Source organism: Rhinatrema bivittatum, chromosome 5 (assembly GCF_901001135.1).
Source record: "Rhinatrema bivittatum chromosome 5, aRhiBiv1.1, whole genome shotgun sequence".
Taxonomy (NCBI): Eukaryota; Metazoa; Chordata; class Amphibia; order Gymnophiona; family Rhinatrematidae; genus Rhinatrema; species Rhinatrema bivittatum.
Window position 1 is genome coordinate 269,752,585 of NC_042619.1, and position 18,371 is coordinate 269,770,955.

The 18,371-nt window shown below is 44.7% G+C and overlaps 1 protein-coding gene across 2 annotated transcripts in view; it reads left to right on the forward strand.

Moving 5' to 3' along the window:
* Window positions 1-18,371, forward strand: part of GFPT1 (glutamine--fructose-6-phosphate transaminase 1) — a 142,300-nt gene that overhangs the window by 26,368 nt on the left and 97,561 nt on the right. For both annotated transcript variants that reach the window (XM_029604031.1, XM_029604032.1), the window contains exons 5-6: window positions 14,772-14,830; window positions 15,695-15,829. In XM_029604031.1, the coding sequence (XP_029459891.1) occupies window positions 14,772-14,830; window positions 15,695-15,829 (194 nt within the window). The remainder of the gene's footprint in view (window positions 1-14,771; window positions 14,831-15,694; window positions 15,830-18,371) is intronic.

An 18,371-nucleotide genomic window follows, 5' to 3' on the forward strand; every position in this document is an offset into this window, starting at 1 on the left:
CCCCCCCCCCCCTCCGAATAAAAGAAGCTTTTTGCAGTAACATAACTTAGAAATGTACAGTGAAGGCTAAGGGGGCCGACTTATCAAAGATTTCTCTATCGCTACAGAATGTGAGAAAGAGCTTACTAAATTAGGCCATGTTGGTGGCACTCTTACGCTACATGGGGGTTATTTATTTATTTATTTATTTATTTGAGTTTTTTCTATACCGGCATTCACGGAGTTCGTATCATGTCGGTTTACATAAAACAAGGGGTGATCAATAAATTATAATGAGCAGTCCTCATATTGTTCTTTTATTTTAAAATTGAAACAGAATAATGACAGTCGGGAAGGTCCTGCAGGCTCATCTGGTCTGCTCTATTTCATTTCTGATGCAATGCCAGAGACTCCAGTACTCTCACTGCCTCTTCATAACTGGGAACCCTTTGGGGCGGATTTTAAAAGGGTTACACGCATAATTCTTAAACCTCCCCCCCCCCCCCCTGCGCACGCTGAGCCTATTTTGCATAGGCTCGGCGGCACGCGCAAGCCCCGGGACGCGCTTATGTCCCGGGGCTTGCAAAAATGGGCTGGACGTGGGCGGGGCCGCGGTCCGGGGGTGTGGCCGAGTGCCCCAACACAGCGGTCTGTGTCAGAGCCTGCCGCGCCAGCAGACAGCCGGCGTGCGCAAGTTATAAAATTGGGTGTACATTTGTGCGCGCCGAGTAGCACGCACAAATGTACCCCCCGCGCGTAATTTTAAAAATCTGCCCCTTTGTGCTTATCCCAGGCTTCATGTTTACACCTACGGATCCTCCATACATATCCCAGGTCTTCTGTCGATAAGCAGACTTGATTAGGCATGCTTAATGGGTAACGTCATCAGGTGGCACATTGCAGAGCTGTCTGTCAAGTCAGTTAAATTTTTTTGTGTACTGGGCACGTGCGGGTCTTCCCGCACGACTGATCGCTCTAGAACTCTCGTTAGTCTCTCTCCATCCACACTTTGCATGGACACAGGAGATCCTGCCTCTCTTCTATTCTTAGAACTGTCCCTTTTTCAAGAAAAAATAAAAAGCACTTTTCAGTGCCGAACATGACTTCCCGTCTGATTGCAGGATTCAAATATTGTACCTATGGACACATAAAGAGTCGACAAGACAGCCCACTCCAAGTGGAATCTAATCAGCCATTGGGTAGCTCATTGTCGGGCAGTAGCCACAGCATTAATGGAAAAAGTCATGCCTCCCCATGGGCACGAACAGACTCCCAGGCAAAAAAAAAGCACTGTGTAGAGTCTAAAGGGCTAATTACTAGGTCACCAGTTCCAGAGGCGTCGATGACGTGCCTTCGTCAAGTGCTGGAACGTATAAAAAGCAGGCACTGAAGGAAAAACTGCATGGCACATCATCAGTGCATGGTGCACCTTAAAAAAAAAAAAAAAAAGAAAAATGCATGAGGAGAACAAAACGCATAGCACATCCTCAACCATGACACATGGTTTTGCACATGGTGCAAAAGCAACACAGAACATCAAAATGGCACTTGGGATGCCGTACAAGAAAACATTGAAAAAACATGTGAAGCGGTAGGGCACAAATCAAAACAAAGCCAGGAAGGCTCAGAGGTGCGCTCTACTAGACCACCATCCCAGTCCAGTTCTTCACACTTGGTTGGACATCGACCAGAAAGAGTTTTGTCAGAACATAAAATAGAAGACCGCCTTTCCTCCGCCCAAACTACCTTTGGCCGCCTATTCATCTTATGGCCCAACTTTTCCCTTACTTGCCACTGTTACCCAACCAATGTTGGTATCCACAATGTGGCAGCAGGGCTTCCGCCTTCAAACTCCAGATCTGATCAGCTCAGTCATCCCTGACTCGCTGCAGCCAGGTTTGGATCTGGACCAGATTTTAGTCCCTGAGGAAGATGCTTCTCCATTATCACCTGGACACAGATTGCATCAAGCAATAGAACAAATTACGGAGATCATGAGGGGATTTCTCAAACCTTTTCCCACAACTACCACCTCCATCTTTCCTGCCAGCATATCCCATTCTTCCACTGACAGAAAAAGTGCTACAACTCTCTCCTTTTTCTTCTTTAGGAAGCCCTATCATGCCCTTACCTGAGGAATTTCCTCTGCCTCCAAGTCCACCAAGGGAGCATTCACCACCTGGCTTCCTGTTGCCATTTCTTCCATCAGATAATTCCCCTGAGCAGTCCCCAAGCATTTTCACGGTACTACCATCTGATCCCCTAGAGGAACTGCCAGAGCATACATTACCCTTGGAGGACCTAACATACTCCAGGTTCATTGAAAAGTTGAGCTCGGTACTTAAATTGGAAGTAAGGAAGGAGCCTGATGCTCGAGCGGAGGTCATGGGAATTCTTACAATTTTTGACATTCCTGAGAAATGTTCAATTCTACCATACCAAGAAGTACTCTATGCAATGCTCTTAAAAAAAAACAAACGGAGACACCCTTCTCAAGATCCACAACATATAGGAAGGTTGATTTTTAAAATTCAGATTGAAGTCCCCTGGATGTGGAATGGTGCAACTGCCACACAACTCAGTATTAGTTGAGTCTGCGATGAAGAAAGCAAAAAAAACAAGACTGCACTCCAATGCACCACCAGGTAGAGACCACAAGCTACTAGATAATTTTGACAAAAAGGGTTTCCAGGGAACCATGTTAGCCACAAAAGTAGAGCAACATCAGTTCAGTATATTGCAATACTTATATGACTGTGTGCAATACCTAAAACCAAATATTTGCTCAGACTTGGGTGGACAAATTACACCTCCAACTGCTTCATGTTTTATTTTTTTACCTGCTTAAATGTTTGTTGTGAACCGTTGTGATGTATATTCGAACGACGGTATACAAAATCTTTTAAATAAATAAATTACCTCAAGGAAGGTCTTCAGTATCTTTGCTAGATCTATGAGGTATTTGATACAACAACAAGAACTTCTGTGGCATTTATTGGTGCAAAATGGATGGCCTAAATACTAGCAAGTGGCATCAGGGAAGGTATCCATGAGAAGTTTGTTGATCTCCCATGCTTGGGTGACTAATTATTTGGGGAAAAGCTGAGAGAAACAGTTGCTCAGATCAAGGAGCAAAACGTGGCGATTCAATCTCTGCTGATGCAGAGCAAACAAGGAAGCTGCAATTGATGCTTTTTTTAGTCTATCAGAAGAAAATAGGATAAAACATAAACATTGGCAAGTTAAATATAAGACATTGATAAGAAAGGCTAAGAGAGAATTTGAAAAGAAGTTGGCCGCAGAGGCAAAAACTCATAATAAAACTTTTTTTAAATATATCCGAAGCAGCCTGCAAGGGAGTCGGTTGAACCGTTAGGTTAAAGGGGCACTTAGGGAAGATAAAGCCGTCGCGGAAAGACTAAACAATTTCTTTGCTTCGGTGTTTACTGAAGAGGATGTTGGGGAGATACCCATTCCAGAGACGGTTTTCAAGGGTGACGATTCAGATGAACTGAACCAAATCACGATGAATCTGGAAGATGTGGTAGGCCTGATTGACAAACTGAAGAGTAGTAAATCACCTGGACCAGATGATATACACCCCAGGGTTCTGAAAGAACTCAAAAATTAAATTTCAGACCGCCTTCAATTAATTTGTAACGTATCATTAAAATCATCAATTGTACTTGAAGACTGGAAGGTGATCAATATAAACCAAATATTTATAAAGGGCTCCAGGAAACTATAGACCGGTGAGCATGAATTCAGTGCCGAAAAAATCATGCAAACTGTTATAAATAATAAAATCACAAAACATTCTAGATAAACATGGCTTAATGGAACACAGCCATCATGGATTTATCTAAGGGAAGTCTTGCCTCACAAACCTCCTACATTGTTTTGAAGGGGTAAATAAACGTGGACAAAGGTGAACCAGTAGATGTGGTGTATTTGAATTTTCATACGGCGTTTAACAAAGTCCCACTTCAGAGGCTTCTAAGAAATCTAAAAAATCATGGGATAGGAGGCGATGTCGTTTTGTGGATTGCAAACTGGTTAAAAGACAGTAGGATTAAATGGTCTGTTTTCACAGTGGAAAAAGGTAACTGGAGTTCTTCAGGGATCTGTACTTGGACCAGTTCTTTTTAATAAATTTATAAATGATCTGGAAAAGGGTACAACAAGTGAGGTGATCAAATTTGCGGATGACACACAATTATGCAGAGTAGATAAATCTCAAGTAGATTGCGATAAATTGCAGGAGGACCTTGTAAGACTGGAAGATTGGGCTTCCAAATGGCAGATGAAATTTAACATGGACAAGGGCAAGGTGATGCATATAGGGAAAAATAACCCTTGCTGTAGTTACACGATGTTAGGTTCTATCTTAGGAGTTAACATCTAGGAAAGAGATCTAGGTGTCATAGTGGATGGCACATGGAAATCATCAGCTCAGTGTGCTGTGGTGGTCAAAAAAGCAAACAATGTTAGGAATTGGGAAGGGAATGGCGAATAAAACAGTGGATGTCATAATGCCTCTGTATTGGTCCAAGGTGAGACCGCACCTTGAATACTGTGTGCAATTCTGATTGTCACATCTCAAAAAAGATATAGTTGCACTGGAGAAAGTGCAGAGAAGGGTGACCAAAATAAGGGGCATGGAACGGCTCCCCTAGGAGGAAAGGCTAATGAAATTTGGGCTGTTCAGTTTGGTGAAGAGACGACTGAGGAGGATTATGATAAAGGTCTACAAAATCATGAAAAGACTTGAACAGGTTAATGTAAATCAGTTATTTACTCTCTCAGATAATAGGACTAGGGGGCACGCCATGAAGTTAGCAAGTAGCTCATTTAAAACAAATTGAAGAAAAATGTTTTTCACTCGGCACATAGTTAAGCTCTGGAATTCATTGCCAGAGGATGTGGTTATGGCAGTTTGTATAACTGGGCTTAAAAAAGGTTTTGATAAGTTACTAGAGGAAAAATCCATAAACTATTCATTAATAAGCAATAGTAGCATGAGATCTATTTAATGTTTTGTAATTTGCCAGGTACTTATGACTTGGATTGACCACTGTTGGAAACAGGATGCTGGGCTTGATGGACCCTTGGTCTGAACCAGTATGGCAGATCTTATGTTCTTATGTCCATACTACTATAAACAGTTCCGATCCTACCAGTGTTACAGTCTGCCTTATTACCAATGGAGCCGACAACAGTCTCAACCCACTCAATAAAGAGGATTCCCTACAGCTCGATGCACACCAAAGTCACAGTCACAACCTGCCTCAAAACCTCAACAGGGTTTTTAACAATTCCATCGCCACAGCCCAGGTTTCTAGTCAGGGGCAGGATACAAAACTTCCAACAATTCTGGATCAATATCACCATGGACCATAAGGTCCTCAAGATAACCTGTTTGAATTATCAACTCAACTTCTCCAGCCAATCCTCTTTGCCTCATTTGGCATACCCACCCATGAATCCTGACCATTTACCTGTCCTAACTCAAGAGGCATAGAAATTATTCCGCCAGAGAGCAATACAGGAAATACAACCCCAGGCTTACAGCAAGAAGTATTACTTCTGTTACTTCCTCATCTCCAAGGAGATCTTCACCCCATCTTAGATCTCTGATCATTGAGCAAGCATCTTCGTCTAAAGAAATTCAAGATGACATCTCTGGGTAGCATATTGTCTTCATCCAACTCAACGACTGGATGTGCTCTCTCGACCTGAAGGATGCCATTGCACACATCCCAATCCACCCCTCCTGTTGGCACTACCCTTGCTTCTGAGTTGGATAGATATACTAACAGTACAAAGTCCTCCCGTTTGGACTCTGATCTGCCCCAAGAGTCTTCATGACATGCTTAGCAATGGCTGTGGCACACCTCTGTTGCTCCGGAGTGTGCCTATTTTCCTATCTGGATGATTAGTTAGTAATAGCACCATACAAATAGACACTTCGATCTCACACCGAAATGACAATACACTGCCTGGAAACTTTGGGATTTCTCATAAATTACGAAAAATCGATGCTCTGCCCATCGCAACAAATCCAGCTCATAGGAGCACAAATAGAATCAGTCAGATCCAAAGCTTTTCTCCCTCATGAGTGAGCACTCAAACTTTGCTTCTTGGCAAGCAGACTTCTATGATATGGAAGGACACAGATTCAACATGTATTCATTCTACTGGGACATATGGTAGCTGCAAGCCACATAGTTCCATGAACAAGACTATATATGCTTCTTTTGCAGTGGGGGCTAAAAAGCCAATGGTGTCAATTCCTTCAACCTTTGTCGACAAAAGTGCGCCTGACTCAATCAGCGATTCAGGAGATAAAATGTTGGCTAATCCAAACATATTAGAGGAAGACATTCCCTTACATCCAGTCCCATACCAGCTGGTCTAATGACAAACACTTCCACAAAGGCTTGGGGGGGCTCATCTCCTCTCATTCAAAATGCAAGTCTTTGGAATCATGCCAAACAAATGTGCTCCATAAATCTACTGGAATTTGGGTTCATGTGAAATGCCCTCAGCAAGTTCGAGCACCTTCTCAGAGGGCCAATCCTTATGATCCACACAGATGACAAAGTAACCATGTTCTATGTGAACAAACCGGGAGGAACAGGGTCTTGGACCCTGTGCGAGGAGGCCTTGAAAATATGAGAAGGAGTATGCAGTGCCAACATAACTCTACAAGCCACGTATTTGCCAGGCATTGTGAACGTGGAGGTGGATCACCTCAGCAGAGTATTCTGCCCACACGAGAGAGATCTCTAGGGCAGACATGGCAGACGCCATATTTCGACGTTGAGGTCTAGCCAGGGTTGACCTCATTTGCCACGGAGCAGAACAGGAAGGTCTGCCGGCTCTGTTCAGTCTATCTCAGTCCTTACAGAGAAGCACCAGACGCCTTCCTGTTTCTCCCGTCGATAGCAGGGCTGAATTAGCCATGCTGTCTGGGAAGCGTCGTGACCCGAAGTAGGCAGAGTCTCCTCAGCTAGTAACAGAGCTTTGACTCTGTCGTCTGTGCGGTGGTGTTCCTGCGCGGTTCTCTCTCCTCTTCAGTTTCTTTTTTTCCATGAGCCGATCGCACGCGGGGTTTTCTCCTCACAATATTTTCTCCACACAGATTTTTTTCTTCAGCGATTTTTCACCGTTTTTTCATCTTTTTCATCTCCAGATGGCTCCGAAGCCGTCTGGATTTAAATATTGTCAATGTGGCAAAATTATGTCCGTTTCCGATGGACATAATTATTGCTACCTCTGTTTAGACCCAGATCACGAACAAAAGTCGTGTCGAGACTGCGGCCGCATGTCTCCTCGGGCCCAACGCCACCGAGCAGCAAAAATAGAGCGCCTGAAGATGGGCTCCCAGAACCCACCAACATCGGCCCATTCTTCGCCGGGACCGGCGAAGACAGGTAAGGCCCATAAAAAAAAAAAAGGCTTCCTCCCTGGGCCCCTTCGAAGCGGGACGAAGCATGCCAGGCATTATCTCGGGTTTTCAAAAACCCAACTACCCTCGATCCATACCGGGGCCTCCGGAAAAGGATCGAGAGGCATACGGCAAGGGAGATGCATCAGTGGGTTCTAGAATGTTGAAACCAAATGAACCCCACCATTCTGCGCCAAAGAGATAAGTGTCTATGATGCAAGATCCTGCATCTGCGCACGCCGAAGCCACGACACACGGCGTCGTCTCGAAGCAGGCCTCCTCGAAGCATGGCACCACTTCAAAGCACGAAGCAGCCTCAAAGCAGGACACTTCTACGATGCAATGCACCATCACGAAGCACGCTGCTGCCGTGAAGCACACCGCACACTTAGAAGCTGACACCTCTTTGAGCCACGGCGCGAAACAGACCATATACTCGAAGCATTCGTCAACACTGGAAACATCTACGGGGCATGCTTCACTCGCACAATCTCATAGCAAAATACATTCTTCCTTTTTGGAACATACTCCTTCCAAAAGGACAGCAAAGAGGAAGCATCAGCAACACTCCCCTGCTTTCTCCACATGTAGCCGAGAGATTGAAGTAGAACTTCTCTCTGCCGCTGCATAATCAGCTTCCTCACAACAATCTCCTCTTAGTGCACGTTCTTTCTAAATGGTATCGGCACTACCTACACCGAAACAAGCACATGAAAATCCCAGCATTCATAGTGCGAATACTTCACCAGAACATATGGTGCTACCTGGCATTCATCCTCCACATAAAAAACAAGGAACCCTTGCAGCCTCTGCAATGTCAAAAATATCAGAAGTATTATCAACATTCTTTCAAGATCTAGAGCAAGGTCGTCATTTATCACCAGTGGTCTCTCCACATACCTCTGAACCTCCTTCACCGGATCCCATTCTGGGGGACCCTATCTCAGAACCAGAGCACCCCCCCAACAAGCCCTACATCACAAATATCTACATTTTCATCCAATTCTTCTACGGGATTACCATTGGATCCCTCAGAAGGACCACAGGAGTCTTATTCTCCTCCTGAAGACTTAACCTGCTCTAAATTTATTGAGAAAGTAGGTGCCCTCTAGGTTCCAACAGGTAAAATCTCAGACCCTAGAATGGAAATGATGGGCATTCTAAAGATTTTTGAAACCCCGGCCGCCGCATTCGGTCTTACAAAACCTTTTAAAAAATTGGAAAACACCTTTTTCCACGAACGCAACTTCCAGGAAGATTGACATTAAATATAAGATTCGCAACTCTTTAGTCTACGAATCTCCTTAATGTCCTCATCATTCGGTGGTAGTGGAGTCAGCTCTTGCAAAGGCAAAATGCTCAAAACTGCAATCCAATGCTCCACCAAATAGAGAACATAAATGTTTGGATGACTTTGCAAAAAAAGTTTATCATTCTTCCATGTTGACATCTAGAATTCAACACCATCGGTTTTACATTATTCAGTACCTCTTCGAGACTCTTAAACTGCACCCACTTTGTATTTCAGAAGATAATAAATACCCTTCCACAACTGTTTTTGGATTTGGAAGAAGGAATTAGACATTTACTGAGATCCATTTATGAATCATTCAAGTCATCTTCACGAACCTCTGCTTTGGCTATAGCCGCTAGGCGTCTTGCTTGGCTCAAGGCAAGCACTATTCACACTGATGTCCATGAAAAACTGGCAGACATTCCATGCGTGGGAGACAATCTTTTTGGTGACCAATTCACAGATAGTCTCCCGTTTGAAAGAACAAAGTGCAGCTGTACAATCTCTTACCTTCCCCTCAGAATCACATAAGCCTCAGCAGAGATTTTATCAACCTTACCGTCGTCTGTATTACCCACGGTCATATTCCAGACCTTATTCCCAGTATAGGCCACAACCATATGCTTCCTCCAAACCTCAAGCATCCGCACGCCAAATTCTTCAACTTCTGGGGCACATGGTGGCATCCATCTACGTAGTTCCCCCACACCAGACTTCACATGTGCTGCTTACAGTGGGGACTAAAGACACAGTGGTCTCAGTTTCTACAACCACTCAGCTCCAAGATTTACATTACCAACACAATGAAGGAAGACATTCGATGGTGGCTCTCTCCTTCCAACCTATCAACGGGAGCCCCCTTCCGTCTACCTCTGCATCAGCTCATGCTCACTACGGACGCGTCCAGGAAAGGTTGGGGAGCCCACCTAGGCGACCTGAAAACACAAGGTCTCTGGACTCCCCAAGAGTCTATGTACCAGATCAATATCTTAGAACTTCGGGCGATCTGGAAAGCACTTCAAATCTTCTCCACTCAAATCCAACACTCAAATCTCATGGTGTATATCGACAACCAAGTTGCAATGTTTTACATAAACAAAGAAGGAGGGTCCGGTTCTTGGATACTGTGTTGGGATTTCACTGGACTTTCAAGTTTTAAATCTCACTCCAAGCCACTTACCTTCCAGGCCTAGATAATATAACAGCAGATCGTTTAAGCCAAGTCTTTCATCCACACGAGTGGACCCTAAATCCAGAAGTAGCGGAAAACATTTTTCGACAATGGGGTTTTCTGTCAGATCTTTTTGCCACAGAAAACAGACAAGTTCAAACCTTCTGCTCTATTTATCCCAGCAGCATATGGTTCGCCCCCGATGCCTTCCTCATTCCATGGACGACAGGCTTGATGTATGCTTATCCTTCCATTCCACTAATTTCTCGGACAGTTAAGTGCATACAGGATGTGGCGGACATGATACTCATCGCTCCAGCATGGCCAAGGCAGCCATGGTTTGCGTATCTGATGCGTCTTTCTATACGCCCACCAATACTGCTTCAAAACCGTCCAAGTCTTCTAACACAAGAAGGGGGCTCTCTTCTTCATCTCACAGCATGGAGATTGAACAGAAAGTATTGAATCACCTTAATTTACCCACAAATGTGGAAGACATCCTCATAGCATCCAGGAAACCTTCCACCAGACGTAACTATACGGGAAAATGGCATCGCTATCTAACCTGGTGCAATCCTAGGAACATAAATCCTTTTTCTGCTACCACCTCTCAATTACTACAGTATCTACACACCCTGTACGAAGCAGGTTTAGCTATCACTTCGGTCAGAGTACACATTAGTGCTATAGCAGCGTTTCATGACCAGCATAATGATCTGCCTATATCAAATCACCCACTAATATCTAGGTTCATGAAAGGTATGTTACGTCTTCGCCCGCCAGTGACCAAACCATGGGATCTCAACGTAGTTTTGGAACCAATAGACACCAGCCACATAAAATATGTGACATGGAAAACAATTTTTCTAGTAGCCATTACATCAGCACAGAGGGTCAGTGAGCTCCAGGCACTGGTTCACTATTCCCCTTACCTAGAGTTTTACCATGACAAAGTAACTCTCCGACCTCACCCTACCTTTCTCCCTAAGGTGGTCTCCTCTTTTCATCTCAATCAAACCATCACTCTCTCCTTTTTTATGCCAAAGCCGCAGGCCAATGACTGAGAGAAACTTCTACATACTCTAGACTGTAAAAGAGCTCTAGCCTACTACAAACAAAGGACTCAGTCCACTTCTAGGCACTCTCAACCCGTTTCGAAAAGGACTATAGCCAGTTGGATATCACAATGCATTCTATTTTGCTATAATAAACGTTCCCTCCCTCCTCCCTAGTCAGTCAACTACAGGTCACACTATCATACCTTACCTCTCACTTGGCTACAAAGAAACTGAAGAGAGGGAACCATGCGGGAACACCACCGTGCAGACGCACAGAGTCAAAGCTCTGTTACTAGCTGAGGAGACTCCGCCTACTTCGGGTCGCATCACTTCCCAGACAACATGGCTAATTCATCCTGCTATCTATGGAAACACCATTTACGGTAAGAAAACTTGCTTTTCATGGAGCAGGGGACTGCTTTACGTTTTTCCCCTGATTTCCACTAATTTCCAAAATGGTGCAAAAATGCATGCGAGATCAAACCAAGACAATTCTAATAGCTCCTGCCTGGCCCAGACAGCCATGGTATGTGTATCTCGTGCTTACTCAAAACTCCTCTCCACGACACCTTGGAAACAATTCCGACTTGTGAACACAGGAAGAAGGAGGTCTCCTTCATCCCTTGCATTCAACTCTGATCCTAACTGCATGGATGTTGAACTAGCAACCCTAGTACACTGGAACCTTCCAGACCCAATTCAGAATGTCCTTCCCTTAGCAAGAAAACCATCAACCAGAAGGAATTATGGTTTCAAGTGGTATCACCACTCCAATTGATGCATACGTGTGAGCGCCAGCATATGCTGTCGTATCTACACCACCTCTCTGATATGGGACTCGCAACCACTTCAGTTAGAGTACACCTTAGTGCATTTAGCCTGGTTCCCTCTTAACTCCTATAGAGGGAGAGAGCTATGTGGCCAGGACCCTGCTGGGAAGGGAATAAGCTTGTGAGCCTAGTTGGGATCAGGAGGCCCCTTCATCTCCAGGAGAAAGCAGCTCCTGCAGTTATCTGACCTAACTGGAAGGTACTGTGAATACACTGCAAACGTAAGCAGCCTACTGTTAGATTTGCTGATTATGTTGTTAAAAGTTAAGTTTGCAAAAAAAAAGAGTTGGAGTCAGTGTTTTTCTTGACTCCAGAGAGTGAAGGCTTGCTCAGCCATCCTCACAGTGCCATAGCAGCAAATCATCATGAGAACAGGGCTGTAATCTCCATAAACCCACATGAAGCCCTTCTTCACCTGCGACCGCCTGTAACTTGGGATGTCAATATAGTCATTGCATCTCTAATAAAAATTCCTTTTGAACCATTGGAATCAGCTTTTTTAAAATTCCTCACATAGAAAGTGATCTTAGTAGCGGTGACCTCCGCTTGAAGAATAAGTGAAATCCAGGCTCTAGTGCATTTTTCACCTTATCTCCAGTTCTTCCACAACAAGATGTCCCTCCAACCCCACCCAAAGTACTTACCAAAAATAGTATTGCCATTCCATTTGAATCAGAACATCTCCCGTCCAGCGTTCTTCCCAAAACTGCACAAGTATGAAAAGGAAAACCTTCTCCATATGCTAGATTGCAAACGGGCCCTAGTGTATTATAAAAGAAGGACTCAGGCTCACAGGAAAGGATCACAACTGTTCATTTCCTACAGTCCTAACAGACTAGGGGCACCAATGATGAAGTGAATGCTCTCCAACTGGATCACAGCCTGTATTAAGCATTGCTACGCTGTGCAATCGCTAATCTTCAGACCCTGTAAGAGCACATCAAGTACAGGCAGCAGCTGCATCATCTGCACATTTGCATGGATAGCGGCCACCTGGTCGTCAGTACACACCTTCACATCACATCCCTGCCTTGATAAAGCAGCCACAGCTGACAGTGCAGTAGGAACTGCAGTCCTCAATTGTGCCACCTCATCTTAATTGCCTGCCAGGGTGGAGCTCGGGTTGCACAAAAAAAAGTAGGAAAAAAAATAAATAAAGAGAAGAGGAAGAAAGAAATGTGGAACTTATTTCGTAGCTTCCCTCAGCTTGGGACTCCCCATTGAGCATGGCCAATTCAGCCTACTTATCGACGAAAAAAGGTGAATTTTGCTTACCATAAACAACATTTTCTGTAGATAGCAGGATGAATTAGCCATGTGAAACCTACCCTTCTCCCTGGTGAGCAACCTCTACGAGGAATTCAACTAGCTTTTTTATCGACTGAAGAGAGTTCTGGAACGGTTGGTAGCATGAGAAAGCCTGCGCATGCTCAGTACACAAAAAACTTTGACTTGAGAAAACTCCGTAATGTGCCGTCTGATGACTTCACCCATTGAGCATGGTTAATTCATCCTGCTATCTACAGAAAACACAGTTCATGGTAAGTAGAACTTGCTTTTTTTTTTTTTTTTATCTTCCCATTCTTGTAATCTAAGGATCCTCTCTGCTTATCTTCCACTGGGAGGCTATTCCATGAATCCACCACTTTTTCAGTAAAGAAAAGTTTTCTGATGTTGCTGCTGCATCTACTCCCTTGAAGCCTCATACTTCGACCTTTTCTCTGAAAAAGGTTGGTTTTGCAGTATTTGAAGATGTTGATGACTCTTCTCCATCTCTCCTCTCCTCCTGTATATACATATAAGATAAGTTAAATCTCATCTCATAGGGCTTTCGGGCAAACCCTGCACCATTTTGGTAGCTTTTCACTGGACCACCTCAAGCTTTCTATAGCCTTCTAAAGTACATAGAAACACAGAACATGATGGTAGATAAAGACCATGTGATCCTCTCCATATGGCCAGTTGGGTGCAGTGAGAGACAGAGGTTTAATTGTCAAAGGCCAAGATTAGAACCTAGAATTCCTTACTTGTATTTTAGTCCAGTTGCCCCTTCTGATCCCATGTATGTCTTCGCATCGCTTTTAGGTGCATTTTACTTTGCAGCAGCAATATCTCCTATCCCCAGCAAAATTAAATTTTGCTATAAACAAGACTGGCCTCCGTGCAGAAAAGGTGAAGAGCCGCTTAATTTTTTCTTCTTCTTTTTTTTTTTATTCAGGGCAAAAGAAAATCCCTTCCCTTCCCCCATTTTTTTTTTTTTTTTTTTTTTTTTAAAGAAAAGCAAAACATGATTCTAGTGTAATTTTCCTAGAAGTGAGAAAAATGATCATTAGGTGCCCCTCTCTCTATGCTGATTTGTTGTTGATAGCGGGACACGTGGAAGAGTTTGTTGGTCACGTTGCGAGGTACTTCTCTTCCGGGCAGCATTTGCTCATGCCGTTTTTCGGAACAATGCGAGTGAGCGAAATAGTTGCACGCTCCAAGGTGCACGTGGGCCCCTCTCTCTATCTCTCCTTCTGTTTTCATTATGCATTAATTTTGAGATTTTTGGGTTGCACGCTGCTTTGAGCAGCCTCGCTAGACTGGAAGGGTAAGGATACTGAGGGTATACAGAAATCTCTTCATTCTTGTCATGCTGGTGTCCACTAACTGGCCAGGCGTCCTGCAGAGAGTTTTGAAAGGACCTGAAGTGATGCAGCGTGAAATAATCTGGGATTCTCGGTGACATAATCCGATGTGTGCTGTTAGTGTTGAGCTCAACTCTTGGTGAGCAGTTGGGCACTTTTGAATGGGAAATAATTCACACAGCTACGGTCTGAGTTAATGGAGGATTTTTTTTTTTTTTTTTAAAGCATTGGAATAATAAAGTTGTTGATGCATGCAATCGCTCCTTGACCACTGCATCTCTTGAGGGATCGTATGGTACACAATGGGTGCAGCTTTCTATTAAAAGTGGCTATAACGGTAACACTTGTTTTTTCTTACTTAGAATTTATTGTAATCCACAATGGGATCATCACCAATTACAAGGACCTGAAAAAATTCCTGGTAAGTAGAGCCTAATTTTTAAGGAAGGGAAATAAGAATTCTTAAATTTGTGACACTCTGCATCTTTCCTTTTTCTTCTGTTGATGCAAAACAAAAATAGAAGCTGTTCATGGGGAACAAAGAGATTTAGCCTGCTCAGTAAAGATTTTGCCTCCATTTGCACAGAGGGGGCAATTTCCAGTAGGCCACCCAGGTACCAAGTTGCACAGTTTTGTATCTGTGGACCTGGTAGGCGCAATTTTTAAAGAAAACTATGCACTTAAATTTTTCTTTTTACAGTTTACTTATGCGGGTTCCCTGTGAGAAAAAAGTACCTGCAGACATTGCACCCTCTTTCTGCAAGCGAGGCACAAAGTCCGTGCACAGGTTTAAAAATTCTATTTGGGGCAGGAGCTTTACTCCCCCACCCTGAAATAGCCCTTTTTCAGGTGGCGTTGGCAAATCCGCCCATGCTTTTTTGGCCCTCCTCACAGCCCAGTTTTCCTTGGCAAACTGCTGTTTCCCTGGGTAAATGGCATTGAACGTTGTCCTCTGAATTGGGGGGGACCCTCATTGCTTCAGGTTTTTAGTCCGAAATGGTATTATCTGTTCATTTTCTGATGTTTGGGGTTTTAATTCTCTTGCATGGGATGCATCACTAACTGTTTCTGCATGCCACATCGGGTTAAGTGGGTCCCACAGCCAGAAAACTACCTTCGGCCCCCAATAAGATGGTTCGAGTTAAAGGATTCACTAATTGACTCAGGCAGACGGGCCTTTTTCAAATTGTTTGGCGATTTTAGTGGTATTTTCTTTCTAGGACTCCTTCCTGAGCAGACAAAATACAAATGCAGGGGGTGCTTCTTTTCTTTCTTTCCTACCTAGGAAAGCAAGGGATATGAATTTGAGTCGGAAACCGATACAGAAACGATTGCCAAGCTCGTCAAGTACATGTATGACAATCGGGAAAATGATGACATCACCTTTCCGACACTGGTGGAGAGAGTTACCCAGCAACTGGTAAGACCCAGGAAAGAATGTTCCTTAGCATTCAGGTAGGTCAGTCCCATCGAGTGGGTTATGCACCTCTGCCAGCAAAAGCTGACGACATGGCTATATAGACCCGTCCCGACATCAGCCCACCAGTATTCTCTGACTCCAGCAGATGGTGGACATGCATTTCCCTTCAGGGGATTGCCTGTGAGTAAAAAAAAAAAAAGAAAAAAGAGAGAAAAAAGAAAAGTTGGAAAGGAGATGTCTATGTAGCACTGCTTGCCTCCTGAGGTGATATGATGCGGTCTCTCCCTCAGAGTGCTTCAGTCTGGTAGCCTTGTCTGGTGTGGACCTAAATTCCAGTTAGCAGTTACAGGCTGAAAGAAGCTCGGCAGTGAAGGTTTTAGCCTTCTCCCCCTGTAGCCGGGACTCGTTCCTGGGCTGAGCTCAGGTAAAAGTTAAGTATTTTTGTTTTTTAATTGGTGACAGGAAGACAGCAGGAAGAAGGGTCTGTTTCCTGTGTGTTCGGCTGTCCTGCTCATGTCTCTGGGGAGTTCTGTGAGGTGAAGAAAGAGTGCAGGCATGGTGGGTTAAGCAGCCGTTTGGCTAGGCCCCACTTCCAGGCTTCTCCCATTTTAGCCCCGCGGTAGGTCGCGGGGTACTTTCACATGCTTTTTTGCTGCAGACTACGCAGGGCTTCACGTCCAGGTGTGTGCCCATTCTCGTTTGTGCGTTTAATTGGCTGTTCTTCCTTCTGGGTGCATATCTTGTGTGCCCAGTTTAGGCGTTGATTCTGGGCGTCCAGTTGGACGAATGGCCTAGGTGCGTGGCTTGGATGCACATTTTTTGTGCTTCCATATTAGACATGCTTGTACATGCAGGAAAGCTGCATGCGAGCCTTCATTGGGCTGTGCACTTATACCATGGGGCCTGCATTGAAGAAACCTAAGTGCTTATTTATTTGTGCTGCCTTCCACATCAGAGACATTCAGCCAGAGCTTTCTTTGAGTCTGTGTCAGCACTTCCTGGATGCTCTGGGAGATTTGCCGCCTCCTGATTTTGCCAGTGATGTTCCATCTCCTCAGTCAGAGGGGAGTAGGACTGAGGGAGACACTGCAAGGGTGTCCCCTCCCCTGATTGGTCCACGAGTTAAGTCCTCAGGGGACACAGGCCAGAACCTGACATCCTGTGAGCCAGTGGGACCTGGAATGGACCTGGCCTCCTTTTCCTGGGTGGATTTCCACCAGGGATTGCAGACATTTCTACAGGGCCAGTCTGCTGAAGCATCAATCCTACCAATGTAGCTCCTCTGCCTATCTTCATGGTCAAGCGCTGTAGCGCAGTGCAGTCTGACAGAGCTCAAATGCAGGCGGATCAGGATGATACCGATGATGGTGGGGGCTCTCCTGGTGAGGAAGGGGATATTCCCCCAGATTTGAAGCCATATAGAGAACTCTTCTATGTTTCTTTCAGAGAGATGAGTTGCTGGATCTGATATCTCAGACCCTGAAGACCCTCTGAGTGGCTGAGCCTGAATTCTTGGGGACACAGAAGAAGGTTCCTATTTTGGTTACCCTACATAAGGCTTCTTGTTTCTTTCCCTACTTGGATGCAGTCCAGGAGTTGATTGATCTGGAATGGAATGCTCCAGAAGCATCCTTTTAAAGGAGGACATGTCTTAGCGGGTTTATACCCCTTGGATCTGCAGGCCAGAGATCAGTTGCATTTCCCTAAGGTGAATGCCTTGGTGTGTTCTATCACAAAACGTACCACCATCCCAGTAGAGAGAGGTGCGGCTCTGAAGGATGCTCAGGATATGAGGATTCAGGCTATGCTGAAGCAAGCCTTTGAGGCAGTGACAATGAACTTGCAAATTGCTTCTTGTTGCACCTTGGTAGCTTGGGCTACCTTGCGGTGTTGTCAAGAGTCTAGTGTCATTGGGTCCAATTTAGGGCCTATGGTAGAACCGGGGACCACCTTCTTGGCTGATGCGGGCTGTGATTTGGTACGCGCAGTTGCCAGACAAGCTGCTTCAGTTATTGTGGCTGTGCAACTGGTCCGCAGATACTATTTCAAAGTCCAATCTGATTAAGTTGCCTTTCAAAGGCTCACTTTTGTTTGGCAGTGAATTGGAAAAAATGGCAATTAAATGGGGAGAGAAAAGGTCTCGGATTTGCCGGAGGATAAGAAGCCAGTTTCCCGGTTTTATCGGGTGAGTGGCCGCTCTCGAGATTATTGGCGTTTTCAGCCTTATATGAGAGGTTCTTCCCAGAGATCCTGTCCCTTCCGCAGATCTCAGTACTTTCGCCCCTGAGGTCCTCAAAAAGGTATGGGCTTCGGAGGCGGAGCCCCCTGAATTTTCCCAATGAAGGTTTGTGGGCTCACCTGGTGGTGCAGGAGATATGTGGTCGTCTATCCCATTTTTATCACAGGTGGGTCTGCAATGAGTTCTTGAAGTGATTTGGAATGGCTGTGCTCTAGAATTTCTTTGCATTCCTCCGGATGCCTTCATGGTCTCTCCATAAAACTCCCCTCAGAAGAGGGTAGAAGTGGAAGCCACATTACGACT